We start from the raw sequence: 18440 nt of genomic DNA on the forward strand, positions 1-18440 counted from the left end.
TTAGTCTGATCACTAGAGTTTACGCTTTGCTCATGTGTTTTTACTCTTAGCTTATCTTGTTTTACGCCTCGCCTACAGCACTTCAAATCACGAGTCACACTTCTCCAAGAGCTGGAGAAGCAAGTCATGACATTTTGAATGGTAACGATTTACTACCGGCTCTGTATAGAAGTTTTGCAAGCGGGCGTGTCTCCTCTAGCGATATAACTCATTGGTTATATCGCTAGAGGAGACACGCCCGCTTGAGAAGCCTGGCCACCGGTGGCGGAGCGTGATGCCATGTTGGTGAGGTCATCGGCGCCCACATGACAATGCTTTCTATAGCCTTTAGTGGCATCTAAGTAGCTTTTATATAATATAAATATATATATATATATATTTAATATATATATAAATTTTTTATAATGAATAAAAAAGAAGTCAATAAATAATAATAATAATAATCATAAGTCAACAATAAGTCCAAAAGTTAACAATAGATTTCCCCTAAAAAAAACAAAAAAAAAATACAATAGATTTACCCCACTGATTCATGTGAGTAATCAAATTGTGTAACACAGAGGCTATGGTGCCAGGTTTCAAGCAAACAGGCCAGTCTTATCAAAATCTGTTTCCACAAAATATTTTAAACATAGCCAGACTGTATTGCTAGTTGGTAACCACAGTGATCCATCTGGGTTAACTCTTGTGATAGCTGAGGCCCACTTTTTCCTTAAAACTGAATCCATTGGAAACCTTCAAGAAAAGTGCAGTCACTGAGTCAGAAATGTATAAATCTATACTATAACAGCCTAGTCCTAGTATGCTGTATATAGGTTACCTAAAAAAGGTTTACATTTATGTCAACAGCAAATGATATGTACATCATGCAGCATGTTGATAATAGCCCTGCAGCATCATGCATGTCAGCATGTTGTGCCTTTCTCCTTTGTGGACTCATTTCTCCGATTTTGGCAGTTGAAACCAATGAACTGGCATTTTGCAAAAAATGTGTTCATATCCATGCACTGCAGTAGTGACTTGACCTCACCAAGATGGCTCTCCTCCCATGAGGAATCACGTGATGTCTCCTCTAGCGACATAACTTATTGGTCTTTTCCGCTCATTTCAAAATGGCTGCTTCTATGAAATCCCAAAAATACTTTTGGCGGGATTTTTTTTTTTCTAATTTTCTCAACTTTATGTTAGAATAACTCATCATCACTTTTTTAAACAGCTTCTTGCTGAAAATGTGTTGATTATTTATAATCCAATTTTTTTTTATATACTTTTGTGTCCGAACAAATTAGAACAAAAACTATAAGTAGCTGTGTTCTTTTAATATTTTTTTTCCTTTACCTTTTTCTTACCAAAATCAGCTTAATTGCCACAACTGAGACCCATTTACACTAAATACTAAAACAGTGAAAAATTATTTAGAGGCATAATCTTGAAAGCATTTTAAAAATGAAATGCCTCATAAAAAATTGAAAACCTTCTGGGACAGACTTAACTCATTTGATTGAAGTATGTGGTGTGATTAGCCAAAGTAGATTAATAAATAATTGAAAATAATTAGTCATTGTAGTCTATTTTGCATTCCACTTATTCGAATGGCCTAAAATGCTTCTTCTGCAGCTAACATTTCCTCTGATTTTAATGCTGTTTTGTTTCTCTGAATATTCTCTGAAATTTTTAAGCAACACATATAAATAGACATTTAAGTGTCAAATGTTAAGCAATGTAATATTTACACAAGCTGTACATTGTGAATTTATGTAGTATCTTGACCTATAAGTAGGAATTTACCTGTACAACTTTTACTTGTATGAGAATTATATTTGACCACATTAGTAGTAGTCTTTGATGCTGTGCTAGTGCACTCTGTCCACCACTAAGTAATTTTTGGACAAAACCCTTTAAAGCTATCCCCTTTTCTTTTTGTCTAAGGACACCGTCTCACCAAAGAAGAAAATTCATTGATGGAATAGCAGATTTTGTTTCAGTAGTGATAAATAAAGAGCAATAACTTCATGAGGTGAGGCATACAGGCTTCAGGGTGAACCTAAGGCCAAAATAACAAACAAAACACATCTATCTGAATTCACAAATGCTCTAACCTTAAAATAAAAGGGAAAATAACGACAAACACTAAACTCCCTGGACTAACAGGAGAAAACATTAGTTAAGAACACGGCAGCTCACCCTGACAGCTACACTGTTAACACAAGCAAAAGAGCAGGTCATAGCAGGCCACACACAACAACTCCACAATATACAACATTCTTTGTAAGGTGCCACAAAGTACAGGGGAGGGCTGCACTCAAACAGGTTACAGCTGCGATTTCTTCTCAAGGAATGAAAGTACACGTGGGCAATGTCCGAATTCCCTCCCTACTCCCTAACTACAAAAAAAAACTTAGTGTTGGACTACTGGCCTGGTTTTTTAAAAGCAATTTAGACACCATGCTCACTTCTTTACAAAAAAACCCAACACATTGGTTAACAGCGAATATGACTCCTCAAAGGGAAAACCTAATAAATGTGAACATTTTACAAAGACTATTTATGAATCCACTTTGTTCTGAAAATGAAAACATGGATGTTTTATTTGAAAAATTAAAACAATTAAAAAAATCGTTTAAACACAATGCATTGTGGTCTATACTGACTGTCCACTTACCATCCACTTTATTTGGCACTACACAGTGAGAGAACACAAATCTTTTGAAGAGATAGCCTTGTTACGTGTTTTAATATTTTTTTTTATTTTTTATTATTTTATAACTTGTCCTGTCCAACAGCTAGGCAGACAGATGAGAGCTGAGGGCCTCTTGTGTTGGACATATTTTACTTTAACAAGAGGGGTTATTAATCTTCAGACAAACCAAAGGTATGTCTGAATAAACCCCTTTTGTAATTGAGGCCAAACTTTATTAATTTCAATCATGTTTGAAAATCTTTGGTGTTGGACCGGACGGAAAAGGAAAGAGGGGACGAAGAGAGAGGGACGTTAGAGAGAGGGGGGGGGGGGGGTAGGAGGGTGATAATAGGAGGGGAAGGGGGGTAAGACCATGAAGCAGCATAAAGCAACAAGTTTACTGGTTGTTAATCATTATGGTAAGGTTCAAATGAAGTACAAAAAGGGCGGGGCCTATCCACACACACACTCAAATGTTATAAACACACCTGCTAGCTGCAAAAATTTCCACCTGTCGACATGTACACAAAACAGATAGTGTTCACACGCATACTTATGCCTTAAAACCAACTAGTGTGAAATATTTCAGTCATTCAATCATGCAAACTGTTAGTGCAAAGGTGAGCTAACACCTGTGCTCAGGTGAGTGTTTATGTTCTTCTAAAATGGATGGTGGAACGTGACAAGAAGGAGGGAGAGTGCCCAGCCATCCCCACCCCAAGACCCCCACCGCAGCAGCAGCGGCAGCCGGATTCCCCCCAACGCCACACGGGAACCGGCAGGGAACAACCGCCGCCCGGGCGACCAAGCCCGCCACCCAGGCCAGGGCCAGCAGGACCGCCGCAAGGCCCCCAGAGCCAGAGAGCAGGGAGGCACGGAGGGAAAGAGAGCGCCGCCCCAGCCCAACCAGGATAGCAGCCCCCCCGCCGCGCCGGGAGCGCCCAACGCAGGGCCCCACCGGAGAAGGACGCCCACAGCCCCAGACGAGCACCCCACCACCACCCAGGAGTTCCGGGCATCCCCCCGCCCCCACCCCAGGTACGAGCCAGGACCCCCCAAGGGAGACCCGCTCCGCACTCCAGGCAGCCATCCGCCCGGCCCACGGTTGGTCCAGGGAGGAGCAAGGCAGGGGCCCGCCGCCCCCGCCCAGGAGGGGGAACCCCTGGGAAAAAAAGAGGGCCCACAAGGGGTGTTGTAAATATGGCCCGACCAGGCTCGGCCACAGTTGGAAATTTGGCGGGGCCCAGCGCTCAGGAGCAGGGACCAGAAACCACCCCCCAGGGACACGAACACCCCCTGTTCAGATGTAATGTGAACCCCCCCGCCGGCACCCCGGGGACACGGCCGCCGTTGCAAAGGGGCCCGTACCCCCCACCAGAGAAGAGGTAGGGGACAGATGGTCCTAGGTCCCACCTTCCTTGCAAAATGTGTGTGCGTGTATGTGTGTTTGAGAGGGTGTATGTGTGCATATGTGTGTGTTTATGTTGGGACGTATATATTGAGGGGGGAGGGGTGTGTGTACTAAGGGCGGTGCAGTTAAAATTGGCGGGTAGGGCACTAAGGGGACATCTCCTGATTACTAACAGTGACGTCCCCTCACCCTCCCCACCAAGGGACCCTAAATGTCTAAGGTGCGGTTAAAATTGGCGGGTAGGGTGCTAGGAGGACATCTGCTGCTTGCTGGCAGTGATGTCCAAGCACCCCCCCTACCAAGGGCCCTACATGTCTAAGGTGCAAATAAAACCGAAAGAGGGGGGGCCCACTCCATACGGCAACCATAGGAGGGGGGCCACTGCCTAGTAACCACCCCCCCAAGGCCCATCGCAGGCTAAGCCCCCCACCCCCTCACCCTAATATGAGGTTATATGAGGAAGGGGGTAAGTTGGGGACAGCTGGTAGACTGTCCCCCGGTGGTCAAACAGCTGTCCCCCCTGGCCCCCCCCCCAGCAAGGGGGCCAGGCCCACCCAGCCCAGGGGCCCCACCCCCGGAGGCGCCGACACCCCAGGCCCAGCACCACCCACCCCACACAGAGAGAGAGGAGCCAGAAAGCGTCACCCCCACCCCCAAACGCCGGCCCTAGAAGAGCTCTGGTCAGGCCTCGACGGGACCGAGGCAGCCAACCGGCCGGGGAAACCGCCGATGGCCTCAGCGGAGACCCCGACCCGTCAACCCCCCCTGCCCCGTACCAATAGTGCCCCCCCCCCCCTCCCCCAGAATGCCCCCCCACAGGACAGGGCCGACAAGACGCATTATTGTTCAGTGGTAATAAAACAGACTTATTCCAATTAATGGAATAGTCTGATATAGAGGAGAATTCATTAATGATTGTTGCCGTTTCATTTACAGAATGTAAATTACTTAAAAACAGTAATATGTCATCTGCATAGAGACTAATTTTATGATGGCTGTGTTTGGTTTTAATTCCTTTAATGCTCTCATTCTGTCTTATTGCTGCAGCTAGAGGCTCAATAAATATAGCAAAAAGAGAAGGAGAGAGTGGGCAACCCTTCTGGTTCCTCTTCCAAGAAAAAACCTGTTGGAAGTCTGTTTATTAGTTCTAACTGATGCATTGGGGTTGTGGTATAATAGTTTGATCCAATTGATGAATGATTCTCCAGACCCAAACTTATGGAGGGCAGCAATAAGGAACTTCCAATTTACTCTATCAAAGGCTTTTTCAGCATCCAGTGAAAGTATAGTCATTTCCTGGTTTTTGATGGTGGCAAAGTCTATTATGTTAACGAGTCTGCGGACATTGTCATCCGAGTGTCTGCCTTTGATGAATCCAGTTTGATCAAAGTCAATTATGTGAGGAGTGATTTTTTCTATTCTCTGTGCTAGTGCTTTGCAGATAATTTTTACATCTGCATTAATTAAAGAAATGGGGCGATAGCTTGAAGGACTAGTGGGGTCTTTGTCTGGTATTAGAAGAAGGATAATGTTGGCGGAGTTCATGTTAGGTGGTAGAGATTGGCTTTCATTGATAAATTTTACCGTTTTATAAAATGTTGGTGCCTGTTGTTCCCAGAATTCCTTATAAAACTCTGCAGGAAAGCCGTCAGGCCCTGGTGCTTTACCATTAGGCATAAGTAACAGAGCTTCATGAAGCTCAGACAACGAGAGCGGATGTCATGGTTTCAGTTTGTTGTGTCTTGTGTTTCGCTTTAGTTCTTGTCCTGTCTTGTTTGGTTCTGTTTCCTGTTTTACTTTGAAAGGTTTCCTGTCTTGTCTTGTTTATTGAGTTTTACTTCCTTTGGTCCCCATCTGCCCTGATCGTGTTCACCTGTGTCTTGTCTGCCCTGTCTGTATATAAGTCTTGTCTCTGCCTTCCTCCTGTGCTGGTCCATTATTCCTGTCTGGTGTTCATGTCATGCCATGTTCCTCGTTCCTTGTTCCTTGTCTCATGCCACGTCACAGGGAGTTTTTGTTTTTTGGTTTTGTCATCCTGCTCGGCAGCGCCTTTTGTTTGTAATTAAACCCCTTGCCCTGGAACTGTGTGCCTCCGCCTCCACATTCTGGGTCCTACCGGCTTTTGAGCCACCCCACCACCGTGACAGCGGAGAGTCTAAATTTGTGATTTGATCTTCGTTTAACCTGGGCAGGTTTACATTGTTGAGAAATGAGTTGATGCTTTGTTCTGATGGATTGATCTGTGGAGTGTATAAGTCTTGATAAAAGTCTTTAAACGCATTATTAATTTTTACCGGGTCATGGGTGACATTCCCTGTTTGGTCCATAATAGAAGTGATTGTTGATTTTTCTTTATTAATTTTAAGCTGATTAGCTAGAAATTTGCCAGATTTATTTGAGTTTTCATATCTTTCCAGTCGAAGCCTTTGTATCTGGAATTGTGTTTGTTTATTGATGATGTCATTTAACTGCAGCTTTAAAATTTTCAGGTCGCCCAGTATGTGTTCCTGTGCAGAAGCAGCATAAGCAGTCTCCAGGGTTTTGATTTTATTTTCTAGTTCTAATAAATCTGCTTTCTCTTTGTGTTTTTTATGCGTTGAATAAGAGATAATTTTCCCTCTCATGACTGCTTTTGCTGTTTCCCAAAGAACACTTGGTGATATTTCAGAAGTATTGTTGAATTCTAAGAAGGTTGCCCACTCTTTTTTAAAGAATTCAATAAATTCCTGGTCTTTTAACAGAGATGTATTAAACCTCCAGATTGAACCCGAGGGTCTGGGTACTTCCCTTGAAATAGTAACAGAAACTGGTGAATGGTCACTGATAATAATTGGATGAATGTTGGAACTTTTAATTTCTTTCAAAAGGGAGTTACTGACTAATAAATAATCTAAACGAGAGTGTGAATGGTGAACTGGAGAAAAATAGGCGAACCCCTTAGCGTTTGGATGACATGAGCGCCAAGCGTCGCAGAGACCCAGATCATTCATGTACTGCTGTAGGATGCATGCAGAGCGCCATGTACGCTGGTTTGCTGCCGTGCTGAGTCTGTCAAGTTCAGGGTCCAAAACAAGGTTGAAGTCTCCTCCTATAATGATTGTGGAGTCAGAGTGAACTGAGAGTGAGGTGAAGAATCTGTGAAAGAAGGAAGAGTCGTCAACATTCGGGCCATAGATACTGGCTATGCAAAAGTCCTTATTCTGTTTTAATATTTTTGTAGTAATACATAATTAGAACACATATGGAATTTTACTATGGAAACAGAAAGCAGTAATGATCATGTTTCATGCTGTTTTGGAAACCGTGTAATGTTTGGGGCTGGCTTAACCACGGCCGAGCAAATAGCGACACACGAATGTGCAGTGATGCATGTATCAGTGGATATTTGATTTGGCTGTTCTGCATGTCACATTTTTTTTATTTCTTTTATTTTATTTATCTTTGATGACCCGTGATCTACCCCCATGTACGTCGATAGGGACCAACACCTGGTGCAGTTCAAACCGAGCATCAGAACAGGAAAGAAAGTTGATAAACTTTACTTTAAACCTTTACTTTAAACTTTTTACTTTAAACCTGACATGGTTGTTGGTGCCAGACAGGCTGGTCTGAGTAACTCAGAAACTGCTGATCTACTGGGATTTTTACCCACAAACATTTCTGAGGTTTACAGAGAATGGGCCGTAAAAACAGAAAATATCAAGTGAGCAGCAGTTCTGTGGGCGGAAATGCCTTGTTGATGCCAGAGGTCAGAGGAGAATGACTTTACAAAATGGCCAACGCACTAAGTAATGCATTACGTAGTGAGTAGTGAAGGAATTTGGACACAACCAGGGAGCTTCAAAGGCTTCCTCTATTGGCTCTGGTCCAAACAGCAGGCACACCTGTTCATCGGGAAAATAATACACAGAAAAAGAGGCACAAAAACAGCAAGGTTTTCCCACTGTGATAGAATTAAGGCACTTTAAACATAGAATAATGATATTAAAAAAAACTGATAAAGCCACAGCCATAACAAACTATCAGTACCACCCCAATTTCCTTAAAAAGAACAATTTTCAACCCCTCTAAGAATGATATAATTTTTTTCATTGTAAAACGGTGCTAGAATGCTTCCCATAATTCCATCAGCCCATTTTTGCCATGCTATAAATGTAATTTGCAAACACAACGATGCGGCTCTCTTTTCAGGCTAGAAGCAGTGAAGCATGACTAAGTTTGTAATTCATAATGAGTTTTCTTCTCAGTTACCAGTAATTTGTTATAGTGCTTCTTGTGACTGGCTAATTATGTTAGGGATGGCTGTGGCGGAGTCAAGAAATGGCTGATCAGCGGGATGGAAATATGAGAAAAATATGAGATCTGCGTTTCAGACGGTGGTTTCACAGGGCACGGAACAACGTGGCGTCTGAGCAACACAAAAGGAAAAAAGAAGAACAAAAAAAAATCCTTTCTTCTACCGGCTGCTTTCCACAACTTCTGTGACTCTGACACAAACTTTTCAACTGCTGTTTAATTGGTTATAAAACAAAAAATATCGGTGCTGCTTTTGTTTTTGTAGCCCCTTCTCTTTGTACTTTGTGAACAAGGCTTTAGTTATGGCCGCCACAAAATAGCAGATTCTCAGATTATATACTTCAATAAAGTTTATTAATTAATGAAGATGAGGAGAAATCATAAGCATGACCAGAGACCGTATGTAATGCATATAATACTTTAAATGTATCCATATAATAGATGTATATAGAAGCTGGATGGATAATCTCTAACGTCACCTGCTGGATTCTAAAAGGTGAAATTGAACAAGGGGAAAGCCTGAAGTGGGATGGACACAGAGTTTGGTCTGGCTTGTGTTTATGCTAATCTTTTAAAAAACATTTAAAGTCCCACTCTGATTATTTTTTTTAATCTAAATTAAAAGCCTTCCCGGTGGTCTTATATTAGGATTTTGCCGTTTTTCAGGCAAAATATATATATATATAACTAAAGTGTTGTTTTTTGGGGACATGGTTTCTGCAGAGCGGCAGAAGTTTTTTAGAAATTCATCTCTGAGTTGTCAGCGGGACTGTTGGAGTAATCTCGTCCCGTTTTCCGTCATCTATCTGTTTACAGGCTTTCCTGTTGGCTTGCAGCTCCTCACAACCCCGACCTAAAAACACTACTTTAATCAGTGTTCATCTTTAAGATGTTCATTTATTAATTTTTTTCCCATGGATCCAGAAATTAATTACAAATCAGTTTACAATTATGTTTTCAAACTTACTTATTTTTCTGTCTCTCTCTGTTTCTTTCATCTAGGTGGAATGGCTAAAAAATGAAGAGTTAGTAAGTTCCATGACTGATGACAATATTGACTCCCGGGCTGACCAAAACCTCATCATCAACGAGGCCCGTCTGTCCGACTCCGGCAACTACACATGTCTGGCCAGCAACATAGTGGCAAAAAGACGCAGCGCCACAGCCACAGTCATCGTCTTTGGTACGCCGCCCTACAGTCACGTACTGCTGCAGCACACTATAAGGAACTGACACAATCTTTCTATGCTACCTCGGATCAATTTGTTTGGATTTCTGATTAAGAAACCCATCAATTTTTTTTAAGAGTAATGCCTTCCATTCATTTGAATGGATGAATATTTAGGTCTATTTAGAAGCTACCATTTAAAATCAATGTGTAATTTATGAAAAGACCCAAGGCACTGTATCTTAATCAAATTCAAAATGAGTGTTGCTTATTAAGTATTTATTATTTCCCTGTGGTCTTGCAGAAAGGGTGCAAATGCTTAAACCAACCTGAACATTTAGCTTCCACGTATAGAAGAGTGATTGTCGTGTTAATGGCGGTTTGCTTTACTCTCCAGAGCTGCATGGCTTTATTAAGTGAAAATGGAGCTGTTTATCTACCAGCCTGCTGCTGCAGTTCTGCATTGTTGCTTCACCATGCATCTGAGCCAACATATGAATCATCCTAGTTAGAGTGCTCAACTACGCCTGAGCTGGGAAGATAGGAAAAATGTTGCTTTGCACTAATACCAGTTCTTTTTCTGCAACTTTGTGTTGCCGTTTCGAATTCTCTTTGCAGTGAATGGCGGCTGGTCTCTCTGGACGGAGTGGTCACCCTGCAATGTGCCCTGTGGCTGGGGTGTCCAGAAGAGATCACGGACCTGCACAAACCCAGCCCCTCTGAATGGTGGGGCCTTCTGTGAGGGGATGTCTGTGCAGAAGATCCCCTGTAATGCCCTTTGTCCAGGTCAGTTCCTCTGTAAAGCTGCTACTAAGAAATGAAGTATTTTCATAATGGACTCCTGTCAATGAAAAACAGAGGATTCTATAAGGTTCTTTGTGATTCTTATTTGAGCCAAGAACACAGTTTATTTGATGCAAACACCACCAACAAAGGCCTGGAATGTCAAATTAAGATCAGAAATGTCTGAATAGAGACCTTAGCATTATATAAATGAAGAAAAGCTGTATTTTATATTCTTACTACACAATTTATAAACTTTTCTCAGACAGACTTGAAGCTTTTCACACCTTAATAGAATAATAGGTTGAGTAATCTAGAATGAAAACCAAGATCTGATCACTATCAAATATTTATTTAGATTTGGCAAACTGAATGCATTCTGTACAGGAGACAGGGCACGGATGAGATTGATTGACATCCCAGTCAATCAGGACAATCAGGATATAGAACACTATGAGTTATAAATCATAATAAAAAAATAAAAACATGCAAATAATGCGCCAAAAAAAAATCAGAGAAACAATGAGGCTAAGAAAGGCGACCCGTTTTATATTGACGGACCAGTGTATTACAAACACTATCCCCTGTCTTTGTCTTTTTAAATGTAATTACCCCTTAAAGTTCTCCATATCATCCTCTTCACATTTTCTCTTCACCAATCAGTCATAAATGTAAATATATATGCAATATAGAACAGAATAGAACAATCTCTGCTTCTGTGCTGGTCCCAAGCCCGGTTAAATTGAGAGGGTTGCGTCAGGAAGGGCATCCGGCGTAAAACATTGCCAAGATAACCAGGCGACTCGCCCTCGAGAGAGAGGTTGTTTCGCTGTGGCGACCCCTGATGGGGAAAAAGCCGAAAGAGAAAGAAGAAGAAGAAGAAGAAGAAGAAGAACAGAATAGAACAAAGTAGAGTAGAGTAGATAGAATGGAATAGAAAAGAACAGTATTGATCCGACTAAGGGGAAATTACCTAAAATTACCAAATATAATCAATACAATAATTATATAATTACAGAACATAAATATCATCTTATTTTTAAAAGTACAAATACGCACCTTATTTTGCCTTTTATTACACAACATTAGATTACATACTCTGCCCTGCACAAGGGACTCAGCATCTGTTTGCACGGCTGCAGAACAGGTTAAAAAAAAAGAAAACATTAAACAATGGATCTTAATGAAACAGTTTATTTCAGTTTATTTCAATTTAGTTAATTTGAAGGTTGAAATAATCAACAGAAAACACGTTTTTGCATATTTTGCACTTTTATGTAAATTTCGGCCACATATTTAACAAAACATTTATGACTCCCCTTTGAAATCTACTAATAAATAACCCTAAATTTTTGCATCATTAGCAAGAAGGATGCTCAGTAGAAAAGAAACAGCATTGACATACACATGCATTCCTGTGCAAATGCTACAACAGAGAAAAAGGAACATACAAAGTGACAAGCATCCGTTTAAAAGGTAAAATGTTTCAGTGGGAAGTGCTAGGTTAAGAGGGAGGATGTCCTTCTTTGTACTAAACACATCCGCAGAAATGAGAGTCATAAATTTGCATCTAGACTTGTGTAGCAGCCCTGTAGTGATGCTTAAACCTGGAGTATTGCTCTATTACAAGCCTGCAGCTGTAGGCTTTGTTTCAAAGAAAACCCAATGTTCACTTGTCCAAATGTGCAAAAACATATTTGATCAGACGTTTGAATCACAGATCTGTGCTGTGGTTCAATGGAAGTGTTCATGATGCTGCTGTAGCTCCATTCTACACAAGAGACTGTGAACAGCCCAAACACAACAACTGTAAACTGAATCTTGGTCATTTGGGTGTTTATGAATATGCTAACATGGCCAACTTGTTGGAATGTCAGATTGGTTTTTTCTTTTTTTATAAGTTATTAACAAGGTTGGGAATTAGTTTAGTCACTGTAACGTTTGGTTTAGTGGCATCAGTCAGTTTTTTTTTTTTTTTTTGTGTTACACACAAAGATGAGAGTTGCAGGAAGAGGAAAGGGCCCGCTGCCCTTCCCACAAGGTTGGGAGCATGGAATTATCCAACATTTTTTGGTATCTGGAAGCATTCAGAGTTCCTTTCACTGGAACTAAAGTGCCAAGTCTAAGTCCTGAATGCTTGCAGTTCCAGGCTGGAATTCACTGATCTCCTCAGAGCGGCCCATTCTTTCACATGTTGATGTTTGTAAAAACAGTTTGCACGCCTGAGTGTTTGATTTTATACACCTGTGGCCAGAACAAGTGATTAGGACACCTGATTCTGATCATTTGGATGGGTAATACCGTATTTTCCGGACTATAAGTCGCACCGGAGTATAAGTCGCACCAGCCCAAAAATGCATTATAAAGTAGAAAAAAACACAGATAAGTCGCACTGGACTATAAGTCGCATTTTAACTTTCACAACCTTATATGACACAATCAAAGCAGACTGTTTATCTAATAATTTCACAGTAATTCTTTCTCATACTTATTTATTTATTCCTTTCATGAAGCATCATTGGCTAACTAATACTCTGTTTTCATCCTGTATTTGTAGAAACAGTTTTCACTTTTATTGCATTTCTGAATCTATGAAATCATTGGAAAATAGAATATTATTTTGTTAGCCTTCAAGATCTTACTGTAAAAAAAAGTTTGCTGATTCTCTGAGTCACTTAACATACTCTTAACACTTAACATACCTCATACATCAAATTGACCCAGGAACATCATCTCTGTTCCTCACAAATGAACATAACAGGAGGGTTAACAATGTATTTATTTCATTTTATTTCTAATATAAGTCGCTGCGGAGTATAAGTCGCACCCCTTGCCAAACTATGAAAAAAAGGGCGACTTATAGTCCGGAAAATACGGTATAAGGTATTTTTAGTGATGTGCAATCATTTTCTTTATAAATGCTCTAAATCAATTTAAAGAAAATGCTAATTATTTTTCTCACCACATTATTTTTAAGCTGATTATTTTCAGTTCTCCACCACCAGGTGTGCTCTCTGTTACTGCATCCCACTTGTGAACCGAGCTCTCATTTTAAACTCTGCTTTTACATTTGTGCTACTTTTGAAAACTTCATGACTGTAAAGTCTAACTTTGTTTTAGTCTGGTGGCTACACTACAAATGTAACTGCTCATTCTACTATCTATATCAGGGGTCCCCAAATCAAGGCTTTGAGGGCCAATGTCCTACATGTTTTCCACCCAACCTGCCATTGAAGCTCCTTATTGGCTAAACACACCTTATCCAGGTAATCAGAAGCAAATAAGGCAGGGTTTCTGGAAAACCAGCGGGACACCAGCCCCTCGAGGTCTGGATTTGGGGACCCCTGATCTATATTATATGTGCACTCCGTTTCTTTGTCTACTTTTATTCTTTTAGCAATATACTGAACGTTTGTCATCACTGATCCTTTTCTCCGAACTTAGACATTTTTTTTTAAATTATTTTGAATGTTTTCTTCATCCCAATGTTATAGTGCCTCTACAATATCTTAGTAAAACTCTCTGGGGCTGATTTCCGGAGATTTTGGGTGAATAAAAACTCCTGCAATCGTGACAATCTGCCCAATAAGAAGTGACATGTTTCACTAACTGAATCTGTTAAAGAGGCAAAATAGTAGGCAATCTATTAAGCTGGGAGACCATGTATGAACATCCAATTTGGATGTCAAAACTCTTAAAAAATTAGGTGGAGTAGATGCAACCAATGGTTTTTATCTATATTTTGGTAATCTTTAAGGTAAACTGTCAGAACTTTATGCACAAAAGTCTGCAGTCATTTTTTAGGACATGTTGACAAAATGAAATGCAACAAAGTGCAACTTTTCTGGATCTGTAAATATTTTGGAATACCAATGATTAATAAGACATAATTATTAGATATGTCCTTCAGTTCTGCAGTGGTTAGCACTCTCGCCTCACAGTGAGAAGGCTGCTGTTTAAATCCCAGCTGGGACCCTTTTGTGTGGAGTTGGCATGTTCTCTTCATACATGCATGGATTTTCTTCTCCCACAGTACAACAACATGCTTCATAGGTTTAGTGAGGTTTAGTGATTGCTCTAAATTGTCCCTAGGTGTGACTGTGTGGCCCTGTGACAGGCTGGCGACCTGTCCGGGGTACGGACAATACGTACAGGAACAAGCTTGAATTACTCAAGGATTGCATGCAAATGCTGCGTCTATCTGTCTGAAGTTTTGCTAGATTGCAAAAAACAAAACAAAACAATTTGAGTAAGTACCCGCCCAATTAATTGGGGAAACTGCCCAATAGTCTGTCTGTGTAAACAGCACACCTTCTCCTCTCGCCGCTGCTCACACCTTGCCCCTCCCCTCCCTGCTTCATCAAAGAGCGAAGTCATTTAAGAGCCACATTTTGCACCAAAGGCAGGATATTTTGTGTTTATATTTTAATACCTATTACAGTGCTGCTTTTATTTTTTTCACTAGTGATTTTGAAATTTTGTCACTGCCTTTATTTATTTATTTTTTGCATTTGTTTGTGGTGCTGTTGTACTGACGTTTTTGTTACTTTTGAAAACTTTTGCACTTGTTCCTGTTTTCTTTTTGTTATTATTGTATGATGCCATTATTAATATTCATGCCAAAAACACGCTCCATAGGTGAATTGGTTACTCTAAATTATCCCAAGGTCTGAATGTGAGCGTGCGACAGACTGGGGACCTGTCCAGGATGTCCCCTGCCTTCGCCCACGAGTGGCAGGGATAGGCTCCAGCAGCCCAGTGACCACGAAAGGGACAAAACGGGTTCAGAAAATGAATAAATGAATAATATAAATGTTTTATATTTGATGAATGCTCGGTTCAGATTGTTGTAATTAGTTATTTAACATTTTTAATTTATAAAAGGCTCTGTCCTTTGTTTTACACTACTATTGACAAATTTCCAAAATTATTCTATAATTAAACATTTCAAGAAAAAAAATTATCAGTATCAATATCAGTGATACTGGCCCTTCAATTACTTGGTATCAGATCCCAAATTCCCAGTATCACCCTTAATGGATATATTCAATTTAACATCACACTTCAGCAATCAAATGTGCAACAATTGCTGTTGCTGCTGTCAAAATCAGCCTGGGACATTATTAAAACTTTGGAATTTATGTCTGCAGTGAAGACAGGAGTACAGGGAGATGTAGCACAAGGTGACGGTGGAGGTGGCAAAGGCCACACAAAGGGCGTTTGACAAGTTGGACTCGAGGGAGGGAGAAGCAGATCTGCACACACTACAGTTTGAACGACAGATAAACAGAGATGGAAGGATGTGTAGCAGGTTCAGGTGATCAAGGACAGGAATGGAGGTGTGTTGTCAGGTCCCAAAAGTGTTATGAAAAGATGGCAGGAGAACTTTGAAGAACTGATGAATGAAGAAAAGGTGAAGTAGCACAAAGTAAAAGAGGAGACTGTTTTGTATCAGGAAATAGCAAAGATTTGTAAGGATGAAGTGAGGAAGACATTGAAGAGAAGGACGAGACAACACACCTGTGAAAATACTGAAATGTTAAGGAGAGATGATGGTAGACTGGAACTTTTACACAACACTACCTGAAGTGTTGTGTAAAGTTTAAGGCAGGCGTGAACAGAGTACTTTTAAAAAATATAAAAAGGTATTGTTGATTTGTATTAATTGACAATGCTAAGTGAGCAAACAATAGAAAAATCTAAATCAGACTAATGTTTGGTATGGCATAACTTTCAAAATAGACTTTTCATTGATGGTCCACCAAATAAAGTTCCAAACTAGTATAAAAACATAAAAAAACATACTTTAAAATTTTTTTTCCAATGCTATTTCTTTTCATCTCAATAAAAGTATAACTCTTCAGTTTTTAAGGCTTATTTTAATAAAGGCACTAGCTGATATCTTTAAGGGTACTTAAAGGTAACCTTTTTTTTTTTATTAACTCATGGTATTATCTTCTCTGAGTGTATCTAACTCTTCTTCCAAAATCAAAATCAAAATCCCACTTGCAGGGCATTTTGGCAAATTTCAGGTAAAAAAACAAACACACAGCTCTAAGCTTTTTTTTTTAACAAAAATAAAACATTTGGCATTTTCTAAGTCTGGCTCTAATGAGGTTCATGCTGTGAAAAACAAACAAACTTGAAATTAGTGGATGACACTGATGAGTGTGCCACACTTTCCAGCTACCTGCTTTAAGCTGCCAATTAAAGGTGTCAACATTAAATGCAGCCTTCGTGTGGGAAGGCAGGTGGCTTTTGAAGCACGGTTGTCATGTGATGAGCTTTAATGCACAGGATTAGACAGAAGCTTCTGTTAAAGCGCAGATAAACAGAGGTGCCATCAATGTGGCCTAAAGGCCACACAGGATTGGTTAAATTCCATGCTGTGGGGAAAGTATGTTTCTTTTCCTGCTGTCAGGGATCGTCGTTGTCTTTGTGGGTGGAAAGGTTGAGCTGAAGGCTGCGTTAACTCTGAGCTGACATTTCTGTCTTGGCTTGTCACACTAGAGGCAGACTTGTTGAGATGAAGGAGAGAAAAATCGAGATTTGATGAGGTCAAAGGCTGATTGGCACCTAAACAAGAAATAGAACAGATGTGGTCGTTCAGAATAAAGTTTGAAACTTTAAAATGTGTGGGGTGTGTGTGGATCTGTAGTCGCCGGTTCTCTCTTCTCTGTCTTGGGTTTGCAGTAAAGGGGAGACGTTAAGCATTAAAAGGTTTATCTGTGAAGATGGACAGATTAAGTGATGGAATCTCTCTCTCTCTCTCTCTCTCCCTCTCCCTCTCTCTCTCTCTCTCTCTCTCTCTCTCTCCCTCTCTCTGGAGCCACAGGAAAACGAAAGAGGACAGTACAAAATACTCTTCGTCATTTACTGTTTTCAGACTGAATTCTCCATAAGACTCCTCCAGCTCTCATTCCAAAGTGCCGAAGTGTGATCAAATCTGCAAATGTGTTAAATCTTACTTGTTTTTTTCATGAATCAAGTCAAGATTTTGTTTGAATATATGAGAATTTATTAGCATTTATGATAGACTACAGTGGGGCAAAAAAATATTTAGTCAGCCACCAATTGTGCAAGTTCTCCCTCTTAAGAAAGTTAAGAGAGGTCTGTCATTTTCATCATGTGTACCTCAACTATAAGAGACAAAATTAAAAGAAGAGAATTCCAGAAAATCACTTTCTCTGATTTTTAAAGAATTTATTTGCATATTATGGTGAGAAATAAGTATTTGGTCATTAACAAAAGTTTAACTCAGTACTTTGGATATACCCTTTGTTGGCAATGACAGCAGTCAAACATTTTCTGCTAGCCTTCACCAAGTTTTCACAATTTGTTGCTGGTATTTTGGCCCATTCCTCCATGCAGATCCCCTCTAAAGCAGTGAAGTTTTGGGGCTGTTGAAGGGCAAGACAGAATTTTAACTCCCTTCAAAGATATATGGGGTTGAGATCTGGAGACTGGCTAGGCCACTCCAGGACCTAGAAATGCTTCTTTTGAAACCTCTCCTTCGTTACCTAGGCAATGTTTGGGATTATTGTTATGCTGAAAGACCCAGTCACGTTTCATCTTCAATTCCTTTGCTGATGGAATAAGGTTTTCACTCAAAATCTAACAGTAAATGGCCCCATTTATTCTTTCCTTTACATGGATCAGTCGTCCTGGTCCCTTTGAAAAATAGCCCCATAGCATGATGTTTCCACACCCATGCTGTATGGTAGGTAAGCAACTCAGCATTCTTTCTCCTCCAAACACAATAAGTAGAGTTCTTACCAAAAAGCTCTATTTTGGTTTCATGTGACTCCCAATCCTCTTCTGGATCATCCAAATGCTCTCTAGCTAACTTTAGACGGGCTTGCACATGTACTGACTTTAGCAGGGGGACACGTCTGGCACTGCAGGATTTGAGTCCCTGGCGGTGTAGTGTGTTACTGATTACGGATTTATGCTCACCGTTCTTGTGATAATTTTGACCCCACGGGGTGAGATTTAGCAGGAAGTCCCAGATGGAGAGAGATTATCAGTGGACTTGTTTGTCTTCCATTTCCTAATAATTGCTCCCACCGTTGATTTCTTCTCACCAAGCTGCTTACCTATTG

General features: G+C 40.5%; 1 protein-coding gene across 2 annotated transcripts in view; it reads left to right on the plus strand.

Annotated features, from left to right (window-relative positions):
• The window catches only part of unc5db (unc-5 netrin receptor Db), a 199282-nt gene that overhangs the window by 115360 nt on the left and 65482 nt on the right, over nt 1–18440 (plus strand). For both annotated transcript variants that reach the window (XM_020706238.3, XM_078952552.1), the window contains exons 5-6: nt 9390–9570; nt 10174–10341. In XM_020706238.3, coding sequence (XP_020561897.1) covers nt 9390–9570; nt 10174–10341 — 349 coding nt within the window. The remainder of the gene's footprint in view (nt 1–9389; nt 9571–10173; nt 10342–18440) is intronic.

The sequence above is a fragment of the Oryzias latipes genome, chromosome 9 (genome assembly GCF_053564925.1).
Source record: "Oryzias latipes strain Hd-rR chromosome 9, Olatipes_Hd-rR_3.1".
Taxonomy (NCBI): domain Eukaryota; kingdom Metazoa; phylum Chordata; class Actinopteri; order Beloniformes; family Adrianichthyidae; genus Oryzias; species Oryzias latipes.